At 40.5% G+C, this 15699-nt stretch overlaps 1 protein-coding gene and 2 long non-coding RNA genes across 3 annotated transcripts; 2 read left to right on the top strand and 1 right to left on the bottom strand.

The window, feature by feature from the left end:
- Positions 1 to 6481: 6481 nt before the first annotated feature.
- Positions 6482 to 9187, bottom strand: LOC124850519. Its single transcript, XR_007031455.1, has 3 exons — positions 9050 to 9187; positions 8832 to 8936; positions 6482 to 7480 (listed from the first exon to the last, which is right to left on the bottom strand). It is a non-coding gene; the product is annotated as an uncharacterized LOC124850519 (long non-coding RNA).
- On the top strand, positions 6900 to 7696 carry LOC118319548. The gene is made up of 2 exons (XR_004796026.1): positions 6900 to 7041; positions 7327 to 7696. It is a non-coding gene; the product is annotated as an uncharacterized LOC118319548 (long non-coding RNA).
- slc25a43 (solute carrier family 25 member 43) lies at positions 8870 to 15297 on the top strand. Its single transcript, XM_035650018.2, has 5 exons — positions 8870 to 9289; positions 11629 to 11870; positions 12043 to 12215; positions 13881 to 14015; positions 14496 to 15297. The coding sequence occupies exons 1-5, from the start codon at positions 9018 to 9020 to the stop codon at positions 14706 to 14708; spliced, it is 1035 nt and encodes a 344-aa protein (XP_035505911.1). The 5' UTR covers positions 8870 to 9017; the 3' UTR covers positions 14709 to 15297.
- The last annotated feature ends 402 nt before the right edge of the window (positions 15298 to 15699 follow it).

The following is a 15699-nucleotide window of genomic DNA, read 5'->3' as shown; positions in this document are numbered from 1 at the left end:
TTTAGCCCATTCATGTAATGTGCAATATTCTGAAATGAGCTTTTCTGCATGATGACTAGTTTTACTTATGGCATTCACAGGATATTTTGTAGGTGATATGTGTGTACTTTTACTCTTCTGAATAGAATTAGAATTTACTTGTAGCACTTCAACACAGTGGAATTGCTGCTTTTAGTCAAGTGAAATATGAGAACATTTAATGTTACATATAAATGTGTTAAATATGTGGCCACAAAACACTGTATGTTCATTGTGTGCAATTTTTGAACAATGTTACAGGACTTGGATGTTTCCCAAGTTGAAATCACATTACTTTAGGTCCAAATGTCAGTAGCTACACAACATACACTATATTCAGACAGTATTTTATAACATCTGTGGCTGTTAATAACTGTTAATGGTTTCTCTTGTTCCTCACAATAAAGTGTTTAAATTGTCACCCTTTTAATGCTTCAACCAACAATTATTTCATCGTCAATCAGTGATTTATTTTATTTTCTAAAACAAACAGATGAATCATGGAGTATAAAAAATGTTACTTGAGCCTTAACTGACATCTTAAAATAACAAATAACAAAAAAAAACATATTTACTTTACACTGACTTAACAGTGCAGCAGAGACTCATACGGTATTTGCGATGCAGAGTTCAGTGAATGTTGGATATTTATGATTGCTGAGAATTGTTTTTCCCGTTCATTGACTAATTGGCTTATCATTTAATTTAATTTGATACAGTAACTATCTTTAATGAAATGTACATCTTATCAAAACATCTGTTACATGGAAGCTATTTTTATATATAAAAGAACCCTACTACTTTTGGTCTGTGCCAGTGAAAAGGACTGCGACACATGAACACACGGTGTAAAGCACCATACCCCCTACAGAATGGGAGGGAAATCTGTGAGTCATAAAACTTCCCTGTGAAAGCCTGTTTCCCCCAGGATTTATAGCTGTGGTAGGAAACCTCAATACAAAGTGACATTTGCTGATACAAGCCCCACAGAATGAGACGTGGTGGCAACTCAGACATCAATTGGTCTGTATTTCATAAGACAGCCAGGAAGTGAGGCTACTTATCTTAACGTTACACGAATTAAGGGCTTAATTGGGAAGCGTCATCATTTCTGTTAAAAAGCGGTTTGGCATATATTCATTATCTGTTGAAGTACAAACAAAATATAAATATTTGAATAATTAAAATAAGTTTTAAAGTAAAATGTATTACAACATTTCATATTGCGAAAACAAAGTGTTTGCAAAATGTACAATGTACAACACGCTCAATTCTAATGAAACAAAAGCAAATAGTGGACATCAATCTGATACTACAACTTAACTGCCCGTTTCAGGTTATACCAACAAACTTTCACCATAAACCCCAACGTGTGGAGAACTATAACTTTGAACTACTCCAAACAAATCACGTGGAGTACTTGTATTTCACGGCGACACTTTTGGCTGTCAGAGTTATGCCCAAAAACATTGTTAACAACAAGCTGACAGCATGATGGTATGTGATAAATGTGGTAACAAAGGGCCTGGGAGAGGTCCGGGTGCTTTGTCCAGTGGCTGTCTGTCAGCACAGATGAGAAAGAGTGACACCATGTGTTCAGGCCAAGTACTATAACTATATTCTTTAACAAATGGTTGGACAAATAATTTGAAAATAGATTTCCAGCAGTTCAACAGTTGTTTTGTTGTCTCATCACATGATGATGACATCACATGACAGAGTGATGGATATGTCCATTATTAGAATTAAGTGTCTAAAGCATCATATCAGAATCGCAAATTCGAATTATTAAGTACTATGAAGATTTGAGTGTATGTTTCTGTCTTGTGGTTGATTTCAACCCGATTATTATAATCTTTCCCCAGTTAATCTATTTCACATTATTGGATTGTGTGAGGGTCTGATGGGAAAACTTGGGAGTGGAGTGAAAAGACAGAGACAAGATAAACAATGATCTGACCATACAATACATCCTGAAGCTCTGTCTCGCTCTCTCGCTCTCTCTCGCACGCACACAAACGCAGCTCTGTGTTTGAGCTGCGTTACCTACAAACAAGAAAGAGGCTGTTTGTCTTTCCTGGGATCGGTAAACATCCTCAACACAAACAAGTTCCTCTGGAGTGAGAGAGAGGAGAAACTCACACCGTCAGGGCAGCTGCACTCTCACTACGCCGTGGCCTTTGATGTCCTTCAGAGAGAGCTGATAATGAAGGCCTCTTACTTCTTAATTCTTTTAATTGGAGCATGGATGTAACAGGTTGCTGATACTTTGCTGCCAGCGTCTTGGCTGGATGTGAATTAAAGGCAAATTCAGGCGAGATCATGATCCTTATTTCTGAGTCCTGAGGGGAAAATGTGTTTAAATTGGTCTGCGTTTAAAAGGATTGTGCACTGTAGCTGTCTCACACTAAGGAAAACAAAAAACCTGTGTTACAAAAGCTCTGTGGCGTGGTGAGGATTATCAGATTACCTGAAAATAACCCAATTAATAATGGATAATAAAAATGATAATAAACTTTATTTATACAGCACCTTTCTAAACACAGTTACAAAGTGCTTTACATGGTTGAAACATGATTCAAAACATTTCAGAACTAGGGCAAATATGATTGGAGAATAAGATTATTAAAACATTAAAATACAGCATTGACACAATTACAATAGAATAATGAGATGCCCAGTTGTTTCTACTGAGGAAGAACATCATTAAAAATGGATCACAGACATGTGCATTCTTTTTTTTAAGTGATCGTTACTGAGACAGGTAATAAAACTGTGCATTTGTTTGGCAGTATTTTTTTTTATCTGTGGATCAATACAGGTTTGGTGTTCTTGTGAGTTACAATAGCAGAATGATGTGTCACTTCAACATAAATTACTCAAGTCAAGTCAAGTCAACTTTATTGTCAATTCCTGCAGTATTGTTCCAGGAATTGAAAACCGTTTATCTCGGACCCACAGTGCAATGGTACAAAACAAGAAAACAAAACAGAAAAATAAGATAAGTAATATATACAATAAATAAATTCTAAATAGTGCAAAGGTAAGAGTACGGCAAAACCACACAGGATAGAAAAGCTAAAGAAATTGAAAATGTGCGATAGAAAAGGAAATACTGTACAGTATTTCTACTATGCTCATTTTTGTTGTAATGACGGAACTTGTCATTCATTTAGTGAAATGGTGCCGCTCATTGATGTGTGTAGAGGAAATCTATGGCACAGGGGCTCTGACTACACAGACAAAAGTTATGTCCCCGTCCCCCCCGTTCCCCCCCTGAAATTTCATGTATCGACAATTTGAAATAGAGAAAAAACAACAACCTTTGGCTTTCAAGCACTGTCCCTCACTGGGCCTTGTTCTGTAAAAGAGAGTGAGGCTTCAGCGACAAGTACACGTGTATCTGCTCTTTTGTTTTTTTACTGTTGCCAAGGGGAAACCAGGGGCACTTTAGCATTGCAGCAGCTTGCTGAGCCCCCCCGTGGCCACCCAAGGCAGAAAAAACATCCCTCCTCCATTTTGCCCTGGGCAAGACGGCGAGGCATTTGGTTCAGGCCACAGCTTGCACAGCAGCCCCAGGTCCTGTCTGGCCGCCACATGACGGCTTTTAATCAGTGACTTATGAGACAAAACCCACCAGACCACAGTGTGACATTCAGGCTTCTCTGAATTCTCTGGATTCATTGTCATTTGTGGATTTTGAATGCATTGTCTGATTATGTCTTACATTGGCAACAATATGCTACATCATTTTTGTTGTTGTTGATTATATTAATAGCCAGGTAACGATGGCGACATTTACTTTATCAGAAATGTCGCCATCGCTCATGTTGTCTGATTTAAAGCACGACAGGGAAGCGTGAAAAGAATTATACTGTCGTGTGAAATCTCGAGGACAACAAGCTTGTATGTTCATGTCTGTGAGTCACGGGTGTCTTTCCAGTCTTCCCTGTGTAAATATGCTTTTGCCCCAGATGATCTTCAAGGACTTGCTTGTTTGTACCCGCAGTGTCGTTCTGCTCGTCCGCCCAGCATGACACCCTATAGCCCAGGATCAGCCCTCCGAGGATCAAAAGACCTTGGTGATTCTTATCTGATAATATTCTTGTCCGCCTGCCCTCCCCTTTGAGTCCAGCCTGCTCACTCTGTTGACCTGAACCATGCACACGGTTCCTTATGGCCCTTTGGCCTTTCCTTTTCTTATCACGGTGATGGCCAGGCCATGATAAGGCCGGTCCGGCCTCAGGACAGAAGGAGGGTGCAGTCCACTCTTCTAAACAGCCACGGTTGCATAACTCGGACACTTCAGGGCAGTAAAGAGGTTATCTCAGCTCGGTGCGTGTGGTAGTGTGTTTTACACACTCGCAAAAGGCACAAGTGACATGTCTCTCACCATTCAAATTCCACTGATCATAAATGTGTTTATTGTACTTGAACATTGAAGATCAATTTAACTGTATACACACGCTTCAGAGCCATGTCCAACTCACTTTCACTTTTGTTTCATATGATTTAATGTTAGATATTTTAGTGTAGGTGTCATTTTGTCTTCTTGATATACATTTGGTTAAGGATTATACCTGATCATTCTCTTAGTTCAAAAAAAAAAAGGCTGATCACAGTTTACATTTTTAACATTGACATGTGATAACAGTGCATCTGTCTCCATGTTACATACTTTTATGAGTCTGCCGGCCTGGGCAGACAGACAGGGAGGACTGGTGTCCAAAGTCACGACCCTGCCCTGACCTGGATGAAGGAAATGGTCACGCTGCTCGGGACAAAGCAGGGCAAAGGAGAGTCTGAGGGGCTGGCTGGTCAGCTTCTAACAATGGGTCCGTGCTCTAAGACCGCGGGCCACACAAAGGCCAGAGAAACCCCCTCCTTCCCACTCCCACATTGCAATAGAGCTGGCATTTCACACTGGCCTGTGAACAGCCATTCAATCAAACTACTGTTTAACCTGACCCCTGACCTACACAGAAATCAAGATGAGTCTGGCGGGATGTATTTAGGTAACTGACCTCACTGACCTTACTCTGAGCCAGCCATCAGTTTCTACACAACTGTGTCATCCTTCCATCACTTAAGTTAATATTCTGTGCGTTGTAACCTTTAAATCAAGTGTGTATCCTTTTGAAATTACCATTTCCAATTCCTGTGAATAATCCTTATGAGCATGTAATCAATAGCCTCCCCAATAAATAATGTGTCTATAAATGGGTGTAAGGAGCAATAGCTCCCTGGGGAACAAGAGACACAACCAGACCCTTCGTCTGGGTCAACTACCCTCGAGCCGGGGCTGAGAGAAGCAGCCACATGACCCTCTCCCTTTTCAATGGGCTGCTCCTCCCATCTACCTGTACAGGGCTCGGATCAAGGTGTGGGGGCTGCATATCAAACAGACTGGGGCCTTTGATGTGGATGGAAACACAAACACTGATTTCAGCAGAGTCGTAACAGCTTATTTGTTCCCTTTAGTCATTCATTGAGCTGCTTGTTGAATGTGTATGTCTTCAAAGGATTGCTGCATGCACCGGTGGTACAGTAGCCAAGGAGGCTGTGAGAGCGCACTGGCCTAGTGGGTTGTGGGAAGGCCATCTGGCTTCCTGTTCCTTAGATTTGATATTGATTTATTGGCTGTACATGGCAAGATAAGGGGACACCAGCTGCCAGAAGTTCTCCTCTGCATCCTCACAGACAATGGGCCTCCTGGTCATCTACATCCGCACCAAACAGAAAATGCATCATTCCTTGTTAGGTTTTCAAGGAAAAAATATTATATTCTTTTCTTTTTTTAAATGAACACTGAATGAGAAATTCCAAATTAAAGTTTTAGAATAACAGATTTGTGTTTTACGTGGTGTTCGTCAAAGCCGTTTTTTTAAAAAAAGCAACAGCACATGCAGAACTTGATTGAATTAGGTCAAATTAATTCCACATTACCTAATAAGTAATGGATCAGTACTTTAACAATTATTAATTAATTCCCCACGGCGTCACATTTATTGCTGATATTAAGCACTGCACGATGTATTTTAGCACATTTACTGGCCTGCAGGCCTGAGATAACAGTGGTCTCAATGTCTGTGAAAAGGACAGTTCCTGGTAATGAGGTGCAAAATTGCATTTACTATTCCTAACAAACCCTGACAGCCTTTCACAGTTCAACACATCACAGAATCCATTAATTCAAAATTAGGCTCCTATGCATAACAAGTCTCCCATTCCTGTTAAGTGAGCCGGAGGAGTGCGGCAGTTTGGCCCAGGCCTTGTTGGTGGAGGTGTCAAAGTGGTGCTACAGTGACTCGTACATATGCCTGATTATTCTCACCAATACACCTCTGGCCATTGAATAAAAAGGACACACTCACACAACAGACAGACTCTGGTGTCACCCACCCAGGCCTGTTCCCCCTCCCCCCACCCCGTCCCTTTCTTCCCCTTCCCCTCCCCTGCCAACACAAGCCTGTGATGTGACTGTCTCAGATAATGAGGTGAGAATTTTATTGCTGCAGTCTATGAGCCTGGCACCAGTCTGTGAGGCAGCAACTCTGGCCTCCATGCAGCCTCCCTGGTATCCTGCGCCCCCTGTTGACCACCGTGAGTTCACACACTGCTCTCTTGGGTCCTGTCGCAATGCACTTCAAAGTGGGAGATCAAGGGATGACTTGCGCATGACATCCAGAGCATGACAATGCCTCAGCCAGCCTACACCTACTGCTACGTGCCCGGTCCCTGAGACACAAAGGCACGCAGCCTGCTCCCGCACTACTTTGCCTCGTGGAGGAAGTGTTCATTCAGGAGGGGGCTATACATACAGGAAGAAGGCAGTGCTCTATCTGTGTACCATGGCGACAATGTGAGGGGCAGAGGAAGGACATTTAGGACACAACAGATTCTTGGTGGTGTCCTGCTTGATTGCTGAAGCATTAATTGATAAGCTGCAGCATGAGTCTACGTCACGCCACTTATCTTTAAAGAAAACCCGTCCCATTATCTTGTGTATTGCAAACTACACAGGTATGACAGTGAGATCAAAGAATTTTCCAAAGTGACATCTTTCATCATGACATTCTTTTGTTAAATCAAGTTAATGACTTTTCATACTGGCTCTCAGAATTGTAGTCATTTGCTATATTCAAATGCCCCTGACCTTCCAACTTGTAGCTTGATTGCCCGTAAAGCTAGTAGGAAATATAAGTTGAGTGTCTACATATCTCAGAGCAGTAGTTAGCTCTGCACTTGTACTGTAATCTCCTCCACTGTATCAAAATGAAGTGAAAAGCCAGTGTCCCATTCACACAGGGGGACTCCGTGTGATCAGGCTGTCATTTCCTTTGGTCGGCTCTGTTATTCCAGAAAGCCTTTGTGGAGCAGCCAAGTGGTCCAGCCGCAGACAGAAGGTGGGCTCCATGGCATGCATCTGAGGTTGTCAGCCCGGCAGGGGAGGGAGTCGCTCCTGGTCGGCCAAGACAAGGAGAAAACAAACACGATCCCTGAACAGGAGACTGACAGTAGATCCCCCATGATAAATACAGTCATACAGTAAATCAGAAATGATTTATTCTCTTGGTAGCACGATGGAATGATAATTGAGCAGACTGAAGCAGCAATATATGTACACAAGGAGTTTACATAGAAAATGAATAAAAATAAAAACCAGCCTTAAATGTGACTATGATGTTACATTGTCATGTCTTTTTCCATGTGTGTCATGGAAACATATTTTAATCTTAAGAGACCGTCAAGTTTAAATTCAAAAGCTGACCTTTACATAAAACGTCAGCTTTTAAACAATTAAACGGGGAAAGAACTTCACTGTTCATGAAACTAAGAGCAAAATAAATGAAGTTTCCAAACCCTCCACTTTTATACATTTTCTACAAGCAATCTTCATTTGCATGACTGACAGATTCGGGTACTAACTACTGCCTAGTTCACCCCAGTTGCCATGAAATAAACCAAAATGTTGGACTATGGCGCCCCCTATGGAGACGATGAAACCCTTTTCATCCCTCAAATACTTGCAGTTCCATGTGGGAGAATCCAGGTAAAGGTGCAGTGAAACAAGAGGAATGGTTGCAGCTGACAGACTTTTTAATAAAAAGTTAATAACTGATGTCTTCCTGTTATTTAACAAATTGAATCAGTGAATAAATAACAGTGGCATATGCAAACCTAGCTTACAGCCTCTCTATTCTGGATTTCATTCTTCTCAGATATCTTTTACTTGGTCTTGTGCTCAGCATGTATTAGATCCACCCACACATTTTAAGTGATGCTCACAGCAAAGAAGTGTGGGGGCTGTTTCCAAAGCATCAGCATGTGTTTCATGAAGCAGTTCTTGGTAGATTTTGAGGTCTGCTAAAAATCTGCCTCTTTTCTGTTTTAAGATATTTTGAGATATTCATGCAAAGTTTCCTGTGCAACTGGCTGCCACACAATCCCAAAAAATAATATTTCCACCCCATGATTAACGGTTGAAAAAAAAGCGGGTTGGAGGTTACTGATTTAGTCGAGTTTGCTTCTTTTTGCACATGCCACAATTACTGTTTAATCCCTTTCTGTTTTTTTTTATAAAAGGTAACAGCAAATAAACATTTTCAGACATTCTATTTTTTAATGTCTGTTTGCTCTTTAAAAAACGTCATTTTCTCAGGGATGCACAAACTTTTGTTAGATTCTTTATACAAAGTGTATAGAATAACTAGCACTGGCTCAGTCTTGATCAGCATCCAATGAGTTTTCCTTGTCCCCTGAGTTTCTGTAAGAGCGCCCTCTGGTGTTCGTGGGACGTGTCTGCAGCTCACCTCCGTGGTCCGAGTGACGCGAGTCGGTCACATGACACCGCTGCTGCTCGGGACAGGGGGACAGGAGACGGCCTCCTCCTCGCTCTCTCTATGTTTAGATGTCATCTGAACAAACAAACTGTTTCCTGTCACTGAAATCACAACAGGAAGAGGTGGAAGCTCTTGGTTTCTAAAGACAGAACAGTGATGGGCTCAGTGAAGAAGGACAACAGACTGACCGCCTCCCAGAGCTTCTTGTGCGTCGGGTTCGCCGGGTTCTTCAGCAGAACCGTCACGTCGCCCCTGGAGGTGGTGAAGATTAAAAGCCAGGTGGGCACGTTCCACTGCAAGAGGGGCTTCTTCCACACGTTCCTCCTCGTCTACCAGAACGAGGGACTTCGAGGGTTTTGGAAGGGAAACCTCGCCTCCTGTCTGCGGCTGTTCCCCTACAACGCCGTTCACCTCACGACTTACAGAAAGTGAGTCGGACACAAAATCTGAATCTGCTGCAAATTGTTTTGTCTCGTGATGTTTTCTGTCATGTGGCTAGAACCGATGTTAAGTCGCTTTTTAGTCCCCGGTCAGCTGACTTCGACATGGCAAGTTAGAGATGTAAACACGTATAAACACGCAATGGGACATAAATGTCTCCACTACAATCGTTTATTGTTTGTTAAACATATTCGAATATTTCATAAAGTTCGTTTAAATTGTTTATTTTGATCCGTGCAGTATATATGTAGCCTACTTCCCGTTTTACCCGCACGAGGCGGGCGCACCACATCTTTCAACCAGTCAGAGCGCAGGGTTTGATCGGTCCATGCTTTGAGGTAACATGGTGCATTTTCTCCCTGAGTTTTGTCTCACAGGTAGTTTGTGTTCTCCAACAGTTAAGGCATGATTTATATTGTAGGTGAAACTATTAGTACGTGATCTGTTTTCATCGTGGCTGCAGCCAAACAATTAGATGATTAATAATTAATATAACCCACATTTTGGTAAATGATTAATCATTAAAGTTCCCTTTTAACCACTCTTTTGTGAGGATCTGACACATTTTCCAGTCTTACATTGTAGTAAACTGAATATTTGAAGGAATCACCACCTGCTCTGGTCTTCATGTACTTTTAACACCCTTCAGTGACGTCATATAGGCAAAGCAACTCATCATTTAATTGATAATGTTTATAATTGATAACTGTAGGCATATTTGCAGCTGTACAGCTAACAATTATTTGAATTGCCAATTTATATCTACAATTTCTTCAATCACCTGATTTAGAGTTTGATATTTTGGTAATTTGTTTCCTGAAACCCAAGATGCCACATTCAAATGCATGGTTTTGTACCAAAACATAAAGTTACTCAGTTCAGTAAGACCATAAGTAAAAGAAAAGCAGGAAATCATCACAGTTGGGCTGTTGCTTGTTTGGCAAATTACTAATATATTAATAACTGCAGAATATGTTTCTGTCAATGCACTAATTATATACTCAACTAAATGTTCAGTTCATATTTAGATTATTATCTAAACATTCATCTTTTTGTCTAAAATGCCCCAAAAAAGCTCCTTAAAATTGAAAATTATCCGGTTTTCTTTTTCCTCTGTGATAATTTGATAAATTCATTTTTTTCCCCTATTGGAGAAACTTTATATATAAGTTGAAAGTAAAATCTGGTATTAGTTGCAGGTCGTACATATTTCCTTATTATGAGAGGAAAAGGTGCCTACAAGGCTGCAATCAGGGCACACTGTTTATTTCCTCTGTCGGGTTACTACAGGACAAAACATACTGCAATGCCAACAGCATGACTGATAATGTCAACACAAAGAAAGAGCAATAAACCATCATAGTGTCATAAACACATTCTTGTCTGTATGTAGACTGTAGTGGAACGGCCACAGTCTGTAGGTACACGTGTGCATGTAAACACGGCTCCACCACAAACCACCGGCCTGAAAGCCCCTATGGGCCTTTGTCACACACACGACCAGAGTTATTCATTTACTGTTTTTATAGTATAAGTATACAGTTTCATGACCTTTGAAATACTTCATATCAACAGTGAATGTGAAACAAACGGAACCTTTTATTTAATCTCCCAATACAATTGATGCTTCTTTATTTTCACATATAAAGCAACAAACCACAAAAGAGAAAAAACATGAACATGATTCGATTAATATTGTTGAACAAGCACTGACCTAGTACTGCATCAATCTTTTTTAAATTACAGATAAGTAATTTGATTATATTATTTCACTTTACTGATTAATTGCAGAATCCACAAAATATAAGTGATTCTCCCCCAAAACCCTAGGTGACATTCCAATTCTCTGTTCTGTCTCTCCCATTGGGCTGCAATTAACAAATATTTTCATATTCAGAAAAAAATTGATTGGTCTATCACAAATTAGGGGGTTAGTCCAAAGATATTCATTTTGCAATCATCAAGTTACCCTTGTTTTTTAGAAACTGAAACCAGCAGATGTTTAGTATCATTATCATCTCTATCATTATCTGAAATAAATGTCAACATTTATTTGATTCAGTTTACATAAAATCAATCTGTCATCAGACTTGCTGGTGACAAATATTCTGTTGATCATCTAACTGGTTAACAGAATAATTTATTCTTACACTAAACCAAATGATAAATATGCAGGGTGTTGCTACTTCAAGACAACCAGGAACAAAAACATAAAGTCTATGTTCATATTTGAAAGGCCAACAACATGTCGGAGAATCCCATCATTCACTAAGACTACTGAGAGAAACATTCACTGTTTGATCAACGCATTCCCTCCTGTGTGCAGGATGGTCCACCTCCACATGGACGACCTGGGCTTCATCTCTCAGTGGAGGGCCATATTGGCTGGTGGACTGGCCGGCATTGCTGCTGCCCTGGCCACGTACCCGCTGGAGGTGGTGGAGACCAGGCTCATCGCTCAGAACCGCAGACAGCCCACGTACATGGGCGTAGTTCACACCCTCTCAAAGATCTACAGAGACGAAGGACTTCTCGCTCTCTACAGGGGATTTTCCCTCACTGTCTTAGGTGTGTGTGTGCATATCCATACAGAGTAATTCATTTTCTATGGCCATTCGACCACATCTGCAAAATATTTCATATCCATCTCTTATTAAAAGCTTTTCTGTTCATCCTTCGTCTTCCCCTCATTTGCTTTACACATTTAATTAATAGCACAATTTACTTTAACTTTCTTCAGGTGCATTTCCCTTTTCCATCGGATGCTGTGCAGTCTACATGAACTTGGACAAGATCTGGCAGGAGCCTCCTTTTCGCTTCACCCCCCTCCAGAACTTCATTAGTGGCTGTCTCGCAGCGGGAGTGTCTCAAACCCTCTCATACCCCTTTGAAACAGTAAAAAGGAAGATGCAAGTAAGTCACCAGTTATTCCTTTTCTGCGTGTGGAGCTACGGTTTTGGGGAGAACTGAAACGGACCAAAATAAAACAGCAAAAGCAAATAACCACAAGAATGTCAGTTATTAAAATAAGTATGTATAATATATACAGTATGACATCAAGATTAGATTTTATGGTCTTGAACATAATCATCAATCATATATTTTTTTTTTATTATCATTAGTGTTTTTTGGTGCATTATTATTGTCTGATTTCAAATATACATTTTTTTGGTGCATCCTATTCTATGTTTTCAAATTTGTAAACATTTTTAGATATGTATTTAATCAGTCAGTTAACTAATAGTCATTAGACTCTTCGATAGCTTAATGTTTGGCAATGAGTTGTTTTTATGGTATTTCAAAGAAAAAAATGCTATAGCCAACTGCATTGTATTAGTGCTTTTGATAGATATTTCGATTAAATTAAGTAATCCTGGTCTATTTGAACTTTCTATTAGTTCTTTTTCATCATTCTTACCTGCAGTAATTGAAATGAAAATAACTAAGCTCTACGTGTTTTTAGTTTTGAGTGCAGCAGGTCCTGTAGACTGGTTGTATTACCACCTTTAGTCCATAAGGGGGCAGTGGGGTTTCCCCTAAATGCAGGCTTGCCTTACTTTGTCAGAACATTATTAGTTGTAGGTTTTTCAACGTTTTGCTCGAAAGAAGATATTTTTGGGATATTCAGTGTCAGGACATTTTCTGAATGTGTTTTGAATCACAGTGGTCACATGTCTGAGATTCCTTCTGCGTTTTAGAAAGGACACATGGGGGAACAATGGCGCTGCAGAGGACAGAAAACTACATCCGGTTTTATCGGCCTATTATTAGCTACCACAAGGATCAACAGCAGCTGGGAATGTGAATGTGTCCTGGGTCTGCATAAGCTATAGATACGTTCTCTAAAGATAGACACTAACCGTTAGACAGTGGGCAAGCTGAGAGTTGTGCGTGTGTCCAGATCAGAGGATCACAAGCATGTCACCTTACAATATGGATTAACGTCTCTTTAAGACATTAATCTAAACTTAATGTAGGGATTCAGCTCTTGTCTGTGTCTTACAAAGCCCCGGGTTAAACGTCAAAAGTCAGCGGGGGGATTTGGATGATAAGAAACAGACGGAGTATGTTTGCCGAAGCTCAGGGTAATGATTTAAAATGAGTATTGTTTAACTAGCTTGGTGCCTCCTCTACCAAATTAAGCTGTTTGAACAGTCTAACACCGTCATGGCTGCATGTTCCGTCTGGGAACCTTGACACTTTTAAAGATGCATTCCTCCGTCACATGACAGTCAGCCTGCAGAGCTGTCAGAGTCAGTGGCTAACAGAAGAGCACAGGGCACCGTGTGACTGCTGCACACAAGAACACAATCATCTATTTACATGTTTTCAACATTATATACATCTCATGTCAAATTATTCACAAAAATTTTCACAGTACTCATCAGTCATCATAATTTACATTTTCTTGTCCTTACACCCTGTTTAATTACTGTGGTGGTTTATTTTGTTATATAGAGTGATCACAGACCAGAGGGTTACTTTTCTTTTGCTGCACTACTATGACCTATACTATTGACCTTTCAGCTTATTACTTTATGGACACGTCATGACTCTTTTTTTTTGTTCTTCTCCCAGGCGCAGAGTGCCCATCTTCCCCACTGTGGGAGCGTTGACGTCCATTTCAATGGGATGATGGATTGTTTCATACAGGTTGTGAGAAACAAAGGCGTTCTCTCACTGTGGAACGGTCTCACCGCCAACATGATAAAGGTGCGATTTCACTCATCGATTTGTAATAATTTTTCATTATCTCTTCATTCATATGGCCAGAGTACTGGTCCTCTGTATCTTGTTGCGCATACATCTGATAGGAACTGAAATAACCGCACGTGCCTTGTAACATGAGTATCTTTATGAAGGGGAGAGGAGTGTAGCCTTTGCAAAAGGGTAAGTGAATCTGGGGGTGGGGCATGGAAAGCAATGTTCAGTGTGTAAGAGTCATGGCACCAATATCACAAGCAAGGTGAGCAAAGTCTGTCCCATGAACGGCATGCTCCGCTCCCCTTGCCAGGAACTTTTTTTTCTTCCAAAACATCAATCTGAATGAAAACAGAACTTGTATAAACACTAAGCAGAGTTTTATTAATTCTGGAATCGGACCACAACCTTCTTTGTGGTCAAGACTTTAACCACATGATTTTGTTTGTTGATCTCTCTCTCTCAACTTTTTTGGGGGTCATTTCTTCACAGATTGTTCCCTGCTTTGGCCTTCTCTATACCTGCTTTGAGATGTACAAGCAAGTTTGCCTTTACCGCAACGGGTACATCATCTCACCTCTGAGCTACAAGCTTGCACCAGGGGTCGACCAGAGCCTCAGGCCGTATGAGCTGCAAGAGGCGAAGCGCTACTTGAAAAACAGGAACTTTGGCTCTGGGGAGTCGTCTTTAGGAAACCGCTGGTGAAGCTGCACATGAAGAGTTGTCCAGTGGAAAATGTTGACGGCTGACCACACCTATCTATCAAAATTAGTTATGAGTCGGACTGAAATACTGAAATAACTAATTGTGATGATTACGCAACAGTGTTTTCCAGGTTTAATGTCTTCATTAAAGCAAATAACAAATACATTTAAATTACTTTGTCCTGTCAGCAGCGGTCTACCTCTTTCCAAACTTTATTTTTTTTCCAGTATTATTCGTCAATGAATTGTTCATTCACCCATTATGTATTACCATGACTTTTTATAACCAAATACTATGTGCCTTGTGAGTTGACTATTTATTTGGGGGGCTTGTCTCAGTTTGGTTCCATTAACATTACATAGTGCCAGTCTATTCACAAAGGTTAAAATGCTCTTTTATGCTGTAAATTACAATCTGAGCACCATGACCATTATTGTTGTAAAATAAGTGCGTGAAAGATTATATATTTTTACTGTACAATGGATGTAACATTTTGTGTAAGTAGGCCTTGAGTAATCATGTACAAGTGCTAACATGGATTGCGACGGAAGAAACGTGCTTAGAACATTAAAGTTTTTCTTCTCACTGACTAGTTTTTCATCGATACGTTTTTCTTTTCTTATATATGAAATTCAAAAAAATGAAACCCAAAATAGCAGAAATGTCTCCGAGGTTAAAGGAGTACGAGGAGTACAAAATATGTAATTAAAATGGAAAGAAAGAAAAAGACTTGAATGTCTGGCTGAATCACACGGTGGGAGCTGAGTGACAACCACAGGACGCTGACAGGTGGGTTGAACTTTACCCACCGTAGCCTTTTGGGCCTCAGCTGCTTCTGAACTGACCTCTGACACGACCTTGAGCCTGAAACCCCCATCCCAAACGTAATGTACCGACATCAACACTATCCCGTGAGCTGACGCGGGGATGCGATTCAATCTGAACATCGAAAAGAAAAGAAAAAAGACAAAACTAAACTTTGAGAGAAAGT

Source organism: Scophthalmus maximus, chromosome 9, assembly GCF_022379125.1.
Source record: "Scophthalmus maximus strain ysfricsl-2021 chromosome 9, ASM2237912v1, whole genome shotgun sequence".
In the NCBI taxonomy this organism is placed as follows: domain Eukaryota; kingdom Metazoa; phylum Chordata; class Actinopteri; order Pleuronectiformes; family Scophthalmidae; genus Scophthalmus; species Scophthalmus maximus.
The sequence above is the reverse complement of the archived record's forward strand: the minus strand, read 5'-3'. Positions and strand labels throughout refer to the sequence as shown.

Coding starts and splice junctions, on each gene's coding strand:
- slc25a43 (XM_035650018.2), top strand. CDS start 9,018: ATGGGCTCAGTGAAGAAGGACAACAGACTGACCGCCTCCCAGAGCTTC. Junction 9,290..11,628: donor CACCTCACGACTTACAGAAA/GTGAGTCGGACA, acceptor TCCTGTGTGCAG/GATGGTCCACCTCCACATGG. Junction 14,016..14,495: donor TCACCGCCAACATGATAAAG/GTGCGATTTCAC, acceptor ATTTCTTCACAG/ATTGTTCCCTGCTTTGGCCT.